This window comes from Physeter macrocephalus, chromosome 15, assembly GCF_002837175.3.
Source record: "Physeter macrocephalus isolate SW-GA chromosome 15, ASM283717v5, whole genome shotgun sequence".
Lineage (NCBI taxonomy): Eukaryota > Metazoa > Chordata > Mammalia > Artiodactyla > Physeteridae > Physeter > Physeter macrocephalus.
In genome coordinates this window covers 62,949,546-62,964,827 of record NC_041228.1, presented here as the reverse complement: position 1 = coordinate 62,964,827, position 15,282 = coordinate 62,949,546, and the positions used below count along the sequence as shown (strand labels likewise).

General features: G+C 38.0%; 1 protein-coding gene across 23 annotated transcripts in view; it reads right to left on the bottom strand.

Annotated features, from left to right (window-relative positions):
- STAU2 (staufen double-stranded RNA binding protein 2) overlaps positions 1-15,282 on the bottom strand; it is a 319,639-nt gene that overhangs the window by 300,033 nt on the left and 4,324 nt on the right. For 12 of the 23 annotated variants that reach the window (XM_028500363.2, XM_028500361.2, XM_028500356.2 and 9 more), the window contains exon 1: positions 8,459-8,514. Coding sequence is in view for 4 of the 23 variants with exons in the window: in XM_055091124.1 (XP_054947099.1) it covers positions 11,002-11,019 (18 nt within the window). In the remaining 19 variants the exon portion in view is untranslated. Of the gene's footprint in view, positions 1-8,458; positions 8,515-8,959; positions 8,990-11,001; positions 11,068-12,808; positions 13,323-15,282 lie in introns of those variants that run through there. The other 11 variants (XM_028500369.1, XM_028500365.2, XM_024127092.3 and 8 more) reach the window with 5 other exon arrangements.

The window sequence follows — 15,282 nt, the reverse complement described above, 5'->3', positions numbered from 1 at the left end:
TGCCGCGGAGCAAGTAAGCCCATGCGCCACAACTACTGAGCCTGAGCTCTAGAGCCTGCATGCCACAACTACTGAAGCCTGTGTGCCTAGAGCCCGTGCTCTGCAACGAGAAGCCACCGCAATGAAAAGCCCACACACCGCAATGAAGAGTAGCCCCCGCTCGCCACAAATAGAGAGAAAGCCTGCGTGAAGCAACGAAGACCCGCAGCCAAAACAAATTAATTTTTAAAAAGATGGTTAAAATGGTAAATTTTATGTTATATATATTACCACAATTTAAAAATAAAACAAAAAAAGTCACTTCTTTTTTGTTTCCTCTGAAATTTTTTTTTTATTGAAATATAGTTGATTTACAATGTTGTGTTAGTTTCAGGTGCACAGCAAAGTGATTTAGTTATATATCTATATTTTTTCAGATTCTTTTCCATTATAGGTTATTACAAGATATAGAATATAGTTCCTTGTGCTAGACAGTGGGTCCTTGTTGTTTATTTTATATATAGTAGTGTGTATCTGTTAATCCCAAACTCCTAATATATCCCTCCCCTGCCTTTCCCCTTTGCTAACCATAAATTTGTTTTCTATGTCTGTGAGTCTAGCTCTGTTTTGTAAATAAGTTCCTTTGTATGACAAGTTACTTCTTTTCGGAAAGCATTTTCAGTGGGAACAGAATCCAAAGTTGACAAGTATTTTATAGTCTTTTAAAAATGTCACTCCACTCTTTTCTGGCTTGCAGTGTCCAACAAAAACTCTGTCATTCTTGTCTCTATTTCTCTGTTCATGTCTTTTTTTCCTCTGACTGCTTTTAAGATTTCCTTTCACTATCACTGATTTTCAGCCATTTGATTATGATGTGCCTTAGTGTGGGTTCTTAATTGTTTCTTTCAAATCAGATTCATTGAGCTTTACAGATCTATGGAGTTTATAGTTTTTTGTTTTTTGGGGTTTTTTTTAGTTCACTAAACACAGAAAATATTCAATCATTATTTGTTCTAATATTTTCCTGTTCCCCCTCCCTTCTCCTGAGAATCTAATTAATTTATCTTAGACTATATATTATCCAACAGCTCATAGATGCTCTGTTCATTTTTTTCAGTCTTTTCACTCTGTGCTTCATTTTGGATAGTTGTTATTCCTACGTATTCAAGCTCACTTATCTTTTCTTCTACAGTGTCTTATCTGCTATTAACTCCATCAAGTATTTTCTTCTTTCAGATACTACATTCTTCATTTCTAGAATTTCCATTTAAGCATATTTTTGTATCTTTTATTTCTATTCTCTTCATTTTCCTATTTTCTTCTCCCTTCCTGAACATTGACAGCATATTAGTAGCAACTCTTCTGACAGCTTTGTCTGCTAAATCAATCATCATTGTCATTTCTGGGTCTATTTCTATTGATTGATTTTTTTTACCCTAGTTATGGGTCATATTTTCATGCTTCTTTGCAAGCATTTTAATTTTCTAATTGAAAGGAAATGACATAACATCAAATTAACCATTTCAAAGTGAAGACATCAGTAGCATTTAGTGCAGTCACAATGTTGTGCAACCACCTCTACCTAGTTCCAAAACATTTTATCACACCAAAATAAACTCGGTACCCATTAGGCAGTTACTCCCCTTTTCTCCTTACCCCCAGGACCTGACAACAACCAACCTGTGCTCTGTCTCTATAGATTTACTTATTCTAGATATTTCATATAAATGGAATCAGACAATATGTGACCCTGGTGTCTGACTTCTTTCACTTAAGCAAAATGTTTTTGAGCTTCACCACATTGTACTAAGTATCAGTACATCATCTCTTCTTACAGCTAAATAATATTCTATGGTGTGTATATACCACAATTTGTTTACCCAGTCATCTATCCATTTGGGCTGCACTGTTTTGATTACTGTAGTTTTACAGTATGATTTGAAATGGGGGTGGTATGAACCCTCCAACTGTGTTCTCTTTCAAGACTGTTTTGGCTATTTAGGCCCACTGAAATTCCATAAGAAGTTGAAGACCAGCTTTTCAAGTTCTGCAAAAAAGGTCACTGGAATTTTGATAGACATCATACTGAATATGTACACTGTTTTGCATAGTATTGCCATCTTAATGTTAAGTCTTCAAATCCATAAACACAAAATATCTTTTCATTTATTTAGGTCTTCTTTAATATATTTCAACAGTGTTATATAGTTTTCAGAATACAGGTCTTTGAATTCCTGTATGCTTTTAGATGCTAGTATGAATGGAACTATTTTCTTAATTTCCTTTTTGGATTCTATACTGCTGGTATAAAGAAACACAATGGTATTTTTTGTGATCTTGTACTTACAACTTTTCTGAATTCATTTGTTAGCTCTATTTGGTTTTTTGTAGATTCTTTGGGATTTTCTACATATCAATACATGGTAACATGTCAGCTACAAATAAAAATATTTTACTTCTTCCTTCCCAATTTGGATGTCTTTTATTCCTTTTTCTTGTCTAAATGCTCTGGCTATAACTTCCAGTACAATGTTGAATAGCAGTGGTAAGGATAGGCATCCTTGCCTTGTCCCTGAACATAAGGAGAAAGTTTTTTTTAGTCTTTCGCCATTGAACTGGATGTTAGCTGTGAGTTTTTCATAAATGCCTTTTATCATGCTGAAGAAGTGCCCTTCTATTCCTAGTTTTTGAGTGTTTCTATTATGAACAGGTGTTGGATTTTGTCAAATGCTTTCTGTATCAACTGATACAGAAAGGTGATCATGTGGGGGTTTCCTTCCATTGTTCTGTTAATGCAGTGGATTACACTGATTGATTTTCCTATGCTGAACCACTCTTGCATTCCTGGAATAAATCCCACTTGGTCATGGTGTATAATCCTTTATATATATTGTTGGATTCAGTTTGTTAGTATTTTGTTGAGGGCTTTTGCATCTATATTCATAAGGAATATTGATCTGTAGTTTTTTTTTTTCATGGTGTCTTTGTTTGGCTTTGGTATCAGAGTAATACTGGCCTCATAGAATGAATTAGGAAGTATTGCCTCCTCTCCTATGTTTTGGAAGAGTTTGGTGCTAATTCTTCTTTAAATGTTTGGTAGAATTCATCAGTGAAGCCATCTGGTCCTGGACTTTTCCTTGTTTGGGAGGGATTTTTTTTTTTTTTTAATAAATTTGTTTGTTTGTTTATTTATTTATTTATTTATTTATTTACTTCTTCTTTAAATGTTTGGTAGAATTCATCAGTAAAGCCATCTGGTCCTGGACTTTTCCTTGTTTGGGAGGGATTTTTTTTTTAAATAAAATTGTTTGTTTATTTATTTATGGCTGCAATGGGTCTTCGTTGCTGCATGCGGGCTTTCTCTAAGTTGCGGCAAGTGGGGGCTACTCTTTGTTGAGGCGTGTGTGGGCGTATCATTGCAGTGGCTTCTCTTGTTGCAGAGCACAGGCTCTAGGTGCACAGGCTTCAACAGTTGTGGCTGTGGGTTCAGTAGTTGTGGCTCGTGGGCTCTTGAGCACAGGCTCAGTAGTTGTGGCATATGGGCTTAGTTGCTCTGCCGCATGTGGGATCTTCCCAGACCAGGGCTCGAATCCGTGTCCCCTGCATTGGCAGGCGGATTCTTAACCACTGTGCCACCAGGGAAGTCCCGGAATTTTTTTTTTATTATTACTGATTCAATCTGTTTACTTCTTATAGGGCTATTGATATTTTCTATTTCTTAAGTCAGTTTTGGTAATCTGTGTTTCTAGAAATTTGTCCATTTCACGTAGGTTATCCAACTTGTTGTTCACAGTACTCTCTTAAAATGCAATGGGACTTCGTTGCTGCATGCGGGCTTTCTCTAAGTTGCGGCAAGTGGGGGGCTACTCTTTGTTGAGGCGTGTGTGGGCGTATCATTGCAGTGGCTTCTCTTGTTGCAGAGCACAGGCTCTAGGTGCACAGGCTTCAACAGTTGTGGCTGTGGGTTCAGTAGTTGTGGCTCGTGGGCTCTTGAGCACAGGCTCAGTAGTTGTGGCATATGGGCTTAGTTGCTCTGCCGCATGTGGGATCTTCCCAGACCAGGGCTCGAATCCGTGTCCCCTGCATTGGCAGGCGGATTCTTAACCACTGTGCCACCAGGGAAGTCCCGGAATTTTTTTTTTATTATTACTGATTCAATCTGTTTACTTCTTATAGGGCTATTGATATTTTCTATTTCTTAAGTCAGTTTTGGTAATCTGTGTTTCTAGAAATTTGTCCATTTCACGTAGGTTATCCAACTTGTTGTTCACAGTACTCTCTTAAAATCTTTTTAATTTCTTTAAGGTCATGGTAATGTCACTACCTTCATTTCTGATTTTAGTTATATTTGTCTTTGCTCTTTTTGTCAGTCTAGCTAAAGATTTGTCAATTTAGTTGATCTTTCAAAGAACCAACTTTTAGTTTTGCTGATTCCCTATATTGTTTCCCATTCTCTATTTTGTTTATCTCCACTTTAATCTTTATCATTTTCTTTCTTTGGCTAGCTTTGGGTTTAATTTTTCTCTTTTTCTAGTTTTCTTAAGGTGAAAAGTTAGGTTATTTGTTTGAGATCATTCTTTTTAAATGTAGGTGTTTAATGCTATAAATTTCCCTCTGAGCACTGCTTTCACTGCATCCCATAAGTTATCGTATATTGTGTTTTCATTTTCACTTGTCTTTAATTATTTTCTAATTTCCCCTATGATTTCTTCTTTGACCTCTTGGTTATTTCAGAGTGTACTGTTTAAGTTCCACATATTTTTGAGGTTTTTGGTACTCTTTCTGTCACTGATTTCTAGCTTCATTCCACTGTGAACAGAGAAGATACTCTGTATGATTTCAATCTTTCAAAATGTATTGAGACTTATTTTGTGGCCTAACATATGGCCTATTCCTGGAGAATGCTTTATGTGCACTTAGTAAGAATTTGTATGTTGTTGATGCTCAACCCTTTGTATGTATCTGTTAGGTCTAATTAGCTTATAGTGTTGTTCAAGTCCTCTATTTCCTTACTGATCTTCTGTCTAGATGCTCTATCCCTTATTCAAGGTGAGGCAAGCATTGTAATTTTGAATTGGATGACAAACACTAGGAATTTTACATTGCTGGGTTCTGAATTGTGTTGTATTCCTCCATACAGTGTTGGACTTTGTTCTGGTGCACAGTTAAATTACTTGGGATAACCTGGAGTCTTCTGAAGACTCTTTCCAATGCCCTATGTATTACAAGGTATTTACACTCTAGATAATGGAGACACAAACTATTCCCAGTTTTGTGTGAGCTCCAGAAACTGTTTTCTTACTGCTTTCCAGTAGTTCTTTGCCTGACTTTGAGTAGGTCCTGCCATGCATCTACAGATCAGAACTGAGCCAAAGACTCAAGAAGAACCCTCTGCAGCTCTCCAGAATGCATATGTGCTTGAGTGTACTCTTTAACATACATTCGCCACTCTCCCCCAAAGCTCCCCTCTCTCCAGTACTCTGACCTACAATTCTAACCACCATCTTGGCCTCCCTAAACTCTTATCTTTGTTTCCTAATCCCAACAAAATTGGACTCTGTTTTGATTCCTCCTCGCACTACAGCCTGTAAACAACTTCCAGGCTGTACTGTAAACTGGTGCAATAGAAGGGCTTACCTCATTTGTTTCTATTCTCTCAGGCATCACAGCCTGCTGCCATCTGTCATCCAATGTCTAAAAACCACTGATCACATATTTAATATGTTCTCAAGTTATTTAAGGAGAAAGAGAATATTACTGCTGCATAACACATTACCCCCAACTTAGTGGCTTAAAAAATAAGCATTTATTTTTTTCACAGAGTTTCTAAGGTTCAGCAATCAAGGAGCAGCTTGGCTGGGTGGTTCTGACTCAGAATCTCTCATGGGGTTGCAGTCAAGATGTTGATGGAGAGCAGTCTAGGTAGGGCTGGAAGCTTGACAAGGGCTGGAGGATCTGCTTTCAAGAAGGCTCAGTCAGGGCTTCCCTGGTGGCGCAGTGGTTGCGCGTCCACCTGCCGATGCAGGGGAACCGGGTTCGCGCCCTGGTCTGGGAGGATCCCACATGCCGCGGAGTGGCTGGGCCCGTGAGCCATGGCCACTGAGCCTGCACGTCCGGAGCCTGTGCTCCGCAACGTGAGAGGCCCGCATACCACAAAAAAAAAAAAAAAAAAAAAAAAAAAGAAGGCTCAGTCACACAGTTAGCTAAAGGTCTTGGTTCCTTGTTAGCTGTTGGCAGAAGGCCTCAATTTCTCAAGATGTGGGCCTCTCCAGTGGGCTATTCACAACATGGCAGCTAACTACTCTCAGAGTCAGCAATGCAGGGTGACCCTGAGGGAGAGAGAGGAGGATGGAGAAGACACAATGTCTTTTATAACCTATCCTAGAAAACGATCCATCACTTCTACCATATTCTACTGGCCACACAAACAGATGTGTGAGAGGATTACACAATGGTGTAAATACCAGGAGGCAGAGATCACTGCGGGCCATCTTGGAAGCTGGCTACAAAGAGGATAAATCTTGTTATGCCAAAATGGCAGAAAGCCAACATCCGTCTTATACATTTTAACCTCCTTGTGTTTACTACTTTTTTAATCCAGTAACTGTACACTAAATCCTATGACTTCAAGAGAGATGGGCAGATTGTAAATAGATCCTACTCCAAAGCCAGACTTGGAGAAACACTAAGAGTAAGTATCAGCAGCTTTTAAAAGCGAAAAGGATAGAGTTTCCAGTGCACATGGCAAGAAAGAGAAGGAGAGCACTTGTAGCTGACCCGGGTGTGAGACACGTCCAAGTGCTTCACTCCCCCAAACAATTACTTACTCTAATGACCAACTTAAATGTCTGCCCTCTTTTCTCATCAATCTCCAGAGCAACAATAGCAATAATACGAGTCATAGTACTATCAACAGCAGTAGCAAGAGTACTAGAACCAACACTAAGCATTTGGCCTTTGTTATCTCAATTACTCCTCACAACAAACCTGTAGGATAGTAGCATTATCCCTTAAACTCTAGGCTTTTTGTTTCTTAATGACCAAACCCTGGCTTTACACTTTACAGTACACCTTGATACAACTTTATTCTTTCTGTATAACACCTGGCTCCCTCTTGCCCTATAGAATTCTCCACTCTTCTGGCACTGAAATTGTTCTGTCCTCCCTGTTCTCCTACTCCACTTGATTCAGGCCTTAAAGCTTCCCCTTAGGGCTTCCCTGGTGGCTCAGTGATTGAGAATCTGCCAGCCAATACAGGGGACATGGGTTCAAGCCCTGGACCAGGAAGATCCCACATGCCGCGGAGCAACTAAGCCCATGCACCACACTACTGAGCCTACACTCTAGAGCCCACGAGCCACAACTACTGAAGCCTGCGCGCCTAGAGCCCGTGCTCTGCAGCAAGAGAAGCCCCCGCAACGAGAAGCCCGCGCAACAAAGGGTAGCCCCCGCTCGCCACAACTAGAGAAAGCCCACGCACAGCAATGAAGATCCAACACAGTCAAAATTAAATAAAATAAATACATTTATAAAAAAAAAAGCTTCCCCTTAGTTTCCATGTTCCTAACAGCAATTACCAAACCTCTTTAAAAGGAACCACTACTTAAACCTCTGTTAATCCCTGGCTGCTGGGCTCTCCCAAGGCTACAGCTGCCTAACATAGACTTCCCAACCCCTTAGGACACACTGACCGATCAAGTGTGCCTCACCAACTAATCCCAAAATATTTGCCCTATTTCACTCACTACTTTTTAAATAGTATTTCAAAGCACATGGGCCTTCTCAATTTATATTTGCTACAGGCTTAATGTCCAAATGAGTTTCCTTTCCCTAGGGGCTTGTAATTAATCATCAGGGAGAAAGGTCAAAATACACCAAACTCTTACTTAGTGGTACCCTAGAAACATAGGTTACCATTAGTTGTTGAATAATGAATGAAAAAAATACAAACTAATGATTATAAACTCTCAAGGGGATATAATCCAAAGAATTTTTACAAATAAAAGGTAAAGATGACAAGTGGACACATATAAGCAATTCACAAAAGACAAAACACAAAAGAACAAATATAAGCAAATCATAGAAATGCAAATTAAAATATCAATTTTTGTCACACAGATTAACGGAGACTGAAAATTTGTCAAGGAAATAAGGAAACAGGCATTCTGATAAACTTCTAATAGATATAATTTTGTATTTTGGGTATTTATGCATCAAATATCTTTAAAATCTGCATACTTCTTTGACTAGTATTTCCATTTCTAATAATTGCAAGAAAATAATGGACAAAGGAACACAGGTGTATGTAAAAAAAAAAAGTACTAACTGTGGCACTAACTATAATACAAAATCTGTCCAACAATAAGGACTTGATTAAATAAATCTTAGTACTTCCAAATTATGGATTAAGTCACTTCAGATATTATGTATTACATAATCCCAGTTTTTTAAAATAGCATATATTCACATAAAAACATACCTGCATAGAAAAAAAATCTAGAAGTATACACCCCAAAATGTTAGCAGTGATTGTTTCTGTAAAAGAATAGTGGAATTACTTGTGATTTTTTGTTTCCTTTTTACTTATCTATAGCACCTGATTTTTCTACATGAATTGTGCATGGATAAGAACACACACTCTTAAAAGGCAAAAGTAAAAATGAGGAGCACAATTTAAAGGCAGAAGTGTCATTATGGTAGCCGAACATGGAACATTCCTATGTTCCCTAATAATAATGTCAGGCAGAATTAATATCAAAAACGATATCAAGTAACTTAGTATTCAATAGCCTAGTTTTTAATTAGTTCTAGGAACACATATGGAATAATTTGCTAGTACTATTCAGGCATTTTAACAAAAGACCTCCCCAAATTTATTTATTAATCCTAAAGACAGTGTTGAAAATTATGCAGTAAAAATCTCAACTGCTTCAAGATGAGTGTCAGCTTCAATTGCCTTTTCATGCCTTTTCACATTTACCTTGAGAACCCTCTAATGGGAAAGCAGTCACTGTGAAAATAATAAAACATAAATATCACTCATATGTTTAAGAATTCAATGTGACTTTTAAGTCTGGATGAAAACAAAGTCTTCTCTATAACTTCTACTATTCCAAATTAGGTTAGCTTTTCCCCTCAGACTTGAAAAGTTTTAAAAACTTAGTCAAGAGAGGGTCCTGAAGCAAGCCAAGGAATACATATCTGTTATAAGCAAAGCATGCATATCTCCAGGCACCGTGGACAATTTCTAGCCAAAGCCCAGGGAGCTGCTGTGGCCACGCAGAACGCTGCCTAGGAGTTGTTTGCAATGCCTGGTTCAACACAACCAGTAGCACAGAGGGTTAGTAAACCCTCATTAGGACTAATCTATAAACTATAATTTTCAATGATGTTGCCTGACATAAAATGATCATTTCCATCTGTCTATAGTAGAATAACTGTACCCATATAATTAATGGCAGGTATCTGTACAGTCACTTGGGGGGAACTTCACACGTACATCACAGTTTGCATGTCACATCTCATAAAGCTCCATCAATGCATCTAACGGGACTTGACAGCAACCATGAAGGCACAGGAAGCACTAAGCACAGTATGATTCCTCGCCCATGTTAGTAACGTCACTGATGAAAGCAATATTTGTGGCATAAGAAAATTGTCTAGTTCAAGGAGAAAATCAAAGAACGACTGTGCATAAGGGAGAGATTTTACATTAATGGCATTTGTGTAAAGCAGCATAATATAATACCAAAACGGACAACACAATTATGTGGTTACTGCTGACAAGGATGGAGATCTCCTTGCTTTAAGTGACAACCCTAGCACCATTCATCCACTTGTTCAGCAAATACATGAAAATCATATACAACAAGAACTATTCTAGGACCTGGGGATATAGGAGTAAACAAGCAAAGTCACTCCCTTCATGGAGCACAACATCTAACAAGGAAGACAGACGTTAAATAATATTACATATTTTAATACAACTTTGAATGTCAGGATGTCATTAAATAGAAGGGCGGGGCAGATTTGCTATGAGGCAAATCCTAGGCCTGGGAGTCAAGTGAACCAAGCACGGGGTGGGTGAGAAGAGGTCAAGCTGGAATGACCTGGCTCAACCTCGGACCTGAAAGAGTCTAGTTTGACTGAAGCATTTAGATTGTTTCCTGGGCACACGTTAAGTCTGAGATGCATAAAGACATCCAAGTTAAGAGATCAAGTTGGTAACTGCTACCTAAGTCTGGAGCTCAGAAAAGAAGTCTAGACCAGGTATAAACTGAGAAGTCATTTGCTAAGAGATGGTGTGTGATACACAGGAACTGGAGATTTCTTAGGCCAGGTGAGCTGGATGGGGCGGGGGCTGGGAGGGGTCATGTATTACTTCCTCAAATCACAAAAGAATTAACTACTTCTTGCAATCAAATTACTTTCTTCTCTCTTGATTTGCGAATGTGAAATAAATCAAAGTACTTTCTAATATTATAGTTATGATACAATGCCCTTTTTGTTCAGAAAGGATAAGATTAAATGTATAAAGTTCTTGCAGAAATGTCAAGACCTAAGAAAAATATTTCTACAGTGAGTCTAAGGCATTGTATGCTATAGTTTATTTAGCAGAGCTTTCCAGCCTTTTCCAGTGCCCTAGAAAAAGACTCTTTTTAACACACTGATACAACTACTTCACAAGATGTGTCACTAGAAATGCTTTTGGTCTGCAGAACTGCCACCTACTGAAGCTAGATCACAACTGTAAGCATTCTGAACACATCAACAAGTCCTGGAGATGTGACATCAAAAAGAACAGAAAAACCTTCTGCTCTGCACACTTAAAACTTAACTTTCAGGACTATCGCTATAATCCTTACACAACCTGCCCTGCGGTCTTCCTATGACGAATATATAGCATGTAACTGCTCTATAAAGCAGTGGTCAGGTTATGGTTATAGAAAAGCTGAGTTAAAATGCTCCACGATTTATGGCCCAGGCACCATATAAGTGTGACATGCCTTAACACAAACTCACCTGATTTATTTGAAGCATGTTAAAACAATATTGACCAAACTGCTGTATCCCTCACGGCTCCAAAAACTAGAAAATGAAAATGAAGAAATAAGTTCAACTTAGTTGGTAATCACAATGATTAGCACTTTAAACACATGCCAGTGACAAAAATCAAATACAAAAAATGGAGTAGATCTAAATCAGCATAGAACTTTCTATGATGATAAACATGTTCTATATCTTTGCTGTCCAAACCGGTAGCCATTAGACACATGTGGCTACTGAGCACTTGAAATGTGGCTAGAACAACTGAGAAAGTAAATTTTAAATTTTCTTTAATGTTATTTAAAGTTAAGTAGCCACCCTGTGGCTAGTGACCACCATACCGGACAGTGCAGATCTAGGCTGCACAAAGTCCCTTCTGGTTCTAGAGTTCTACGACAATTTCAGCAAAAGTGAAGCTGTTAAAACAATGTAAAAGTTTCAGATTAATATTTAATATATACTTCCCTTGCTCCAGTAACGTTTTAAACAGCTTTGTTCCCTTCCTCTATAAGATAAATTAAGTCTAAAGAAGATGTAACACACACATATTCTCTTAGGTAGTATGGAAAAGAGCACATAGTAAGATTACCTAGTTGCATTTTTTTCCTGTTTCTGATTTTATTATCATCATTATAAAAATAGCATGCATATCAAAATTTTACATAAAATTTTCGAAAAGAAAATTATCATCCTGACACATCCGATTGTTACATTTGGATTTGTTTCCTTATGTTTCTAACCTCCTCACCATGGTTGTATTTCTTTTCATATAGCAAATGTTTTCTACACTTAATTTAAAAATAGATATCAGGAGGCTTCCCTGGTGGCGCAGTGGTTGCGCGTCCGCCTGCCGATGCAGGGGAACCCTGTGCTCCGCAACGGGAGAGGCCACAACAGAGGAAGGCCCGCATACCACACACAAAAAAAAAAAAAAAAAAAAAAAAAAATAGATATCAAAGAACGGCAGGAAAACCCAAATAAATAAATAAATTATGGGATTTTGTAATGGGAAAAGTTACATTAAAAATTATGTACAGTCCCCCCAAAATATTATCTAAAAAGCAACAACACAATTTTGACATATACCAAAAGAGCTAAATCCAATCACTTGTGTAGAAATTTTTATGCTATAAAATTTTTAATACTGAACTTTCCCTCAAAAGCAAAGGTTCTGGAGATACATATATACACACAGATACCATATGAATATACATATGTGTGTGTGTGTATATATATATTTGGCTACAATTTTTTAAAGATGACAAACTAGAGTCAATTCAAAATGACTTTCAAAATTTTCAATTATTTCTTTTTTAAAAAAAAATTATTTATTTTTGGCTGTGTTGGGTCTTCGTTGCTGCGGTGGGCTTTCTCTAGTTGCGGCGAGTGGGGGCTACTCTTCGTTGTGGTGCGTGGGCTTCTCACTGCAGTGGTTTCTCTTGTTGCGGAACATGGGCTCCAGGAGCACGGTCTTCAGTAGTTTGGCACATGGGCCCTAGAGAGCACAGACTCAGTAGTTGTGGCACATGGGCTTAGTTGCTCCGCGGCATGTGGGATCTTCCTGGACCAGGGCTCAAACCCATGTCTCCTGAATTGGCAGGAGGATTCTTAACCACTGCGCCACCAGGGAAGCTCCTCAATTATTTCTTACAATAGTGACCTCACCATCTGTACCAATTTTTGTATTTTCCAAGAGAATCGCATTTGTAGAAATAGCACAAGACCTGAGTACCAGTGAATTTAAGTTTTAGTCCAAGCTCTTCAGGAGATTACAGGAGATTACCTTTTTTATATATAAACGTATTTATTCATTTATTTAATTTTTGGCTGCATTGGGTCCTCGCTACTGCACATGGGCTCTCTCTAGTTGCTGAGAGCGGGGGCTGCTCTTCATTATGGTGTGCAGGCTTCTCATTGCGGTGGCTTCTCTTGTTGTGGAGCACAGGCTCTAGGCTCACGGGCTTCAGAAGTTGCAGCACACAGGCTTCCGTAGTTGTGGCTCGTGGGCTCTACAGCACAGGCTCAGTAGTTGTGACGTGCACGGGCTTCAGAAGCTGTGGCACATGGGCTTCAGTAGTTGTGGCTCGCGGGCTCTAGAGCACAGGCTCAGTAGTTGTGACGCGCACGGGCTTAAGTTGCTCTGCGGCATGTGGGATCTTCCCGGACCAGGACTCTAACCTGTGTCCCCTGCATTGGCAGGTAGATTCTTAACCACTGCACCACCAGGGAAGTGCCTAGAGTCAATTTTGTATTAGATCTATATCAATATAAAGATTATAACTATACCACAGGCAATTTGGAATGCCCACAGTGGCACATCTCTTTAACATTTCATGTCTTATTTAAAGACATGCCAGGTCTACTGTCCTATATTTAAAAGAATTTGATAAAATATCAAGTCATATCAATAAAATGCAGAGCATTTTATACTACCCACAGTTTCATAAAATCCACCTCTTCCTCTTTTGTCAAAAGTTTCCAGCTACCATTCATTCCAATTACAACTGTGTACTTTTAGAGAAACCTATTCACATGTCCCAAAAATGCCCTACAGTGATATCCAGTCAGGCACATTAGAACATGCAGTTCCAGATTCCAAGCTACTAAATGAAAACAGGCAGGGCAGTTTATGGAGAGAAGGCACTACTAACTGGAGAAGACTTGCCACTCATGAAGAATTAAAGGTCCAATAGGTATCTGAAATGTACTGCTGATATCACTCATCGCTTTTATTAAGAATTACAATCTGCTCACCTGATTAATTGAAAGCTGTGCAAAATTAAATCTATAAAATCCTACAATTAAATCCTGCTTTATAAAATGGCATTATTAAATTAACATATCTATAAATTTTATATTGGCACCCATCCTACGACTGACAGGCAATCCTCTCTTACATGTCTTACCTGACGATATGAAAAGCAAAAACATTTACTATCCCCATTCTTACACTCCAAACTACTACAAAACTGAATACCAACTCAAAGCTTCTTACTCTAAAAAATTCATGGGCTCCTTAAAAAGTGTTTAAAAAAAAGCTTTTCATTTTCATTTCTTTTTAAAAGTAGGTACCCCCCAAAACTATTTTTATGTAAGAAAATCAAAACAATTTAGTATAAATTTTACTATCTCCTAAGAGCCTATGAAATATTCTAAGTATATAGAAGTCTCACTCCATGAACGGTTCCAGTGAAAAACCCCACATACTACCAGCTAAGAAAAAAAGGAAACTAACATTTACCAGACACCAATTTTATATATACCAGGTGCCATATTTTGCCATTTTTATATTAGCTCATTTAACCCTCATCACCTTGGGATGCAGGTGTTATCCCCATTTTTCTAGAAGTTGGGTTACTTCCCCAGTCACATTGCTAGGATGAAAACTCAGTTTTGTCTGGTTCAAAGTCCCCTTCTTTCCATAATATGTTAAACTATAAATAAAAGCTTGACTCCTTAAAAATGTTCCTTAACAAAGGGCTTGACCTCTAAAACAACATAATGGCAAGGATTCTATATAGAACTTCAGGGATTTCTTCAAAATCAATCATACACAAATATAAATTATAATTACTATGGATTCTAGACACTCATCTACTATTTTCTTGAGTATCTAGAAGAGGCACAAATGTATCTATACATGATTTGATTATACTATGCCTGTCTCCCACTATTCAGTCTAATATTAATAAAACCCAATTTTGCAATATCTAGACTTTTCCCCTTTCTTTATTATGATCTGCAAACATAAATGATCAGATATCCAGTGCTCAAAGTATACAAAAGAAAAGAAGACAGAGTAATAGAAGTAAAGAGGAGGTTAACTACAAGGAAAAAACCCCAACACATTGGCCAATTATATCTTCCAGAACCTGATCCTAACACAGGAAAACCACTCAGCCTCAATTCCTATATTATTTATATACTAATAATGGTGATGAACACCTTTGATATTTTTGATATTCTTATTCTTTGTTGAAAATCAGACCAAGCCACTCCTTCCTAGAATTTCATCCCAGGCAAGACAAGTAAGCTAAAATGTGAAATTTATATGGTTTTCCATGCTGAAGTAAGTAGGAGTAAAGACCATTATGTATATAACTGACCCTCAAATGATCCAGGAAAAAAATATTAACGTGTGTGTGACAGAGAGAAAGCAAATGATAAATTGGTGACTCTGAGTTAAGGTTACATGAGTATTCTTTGTATTATTCTTTTTTTTTTTTTTTTTTTTTTGCGGTACGCGGCCCTCTCACT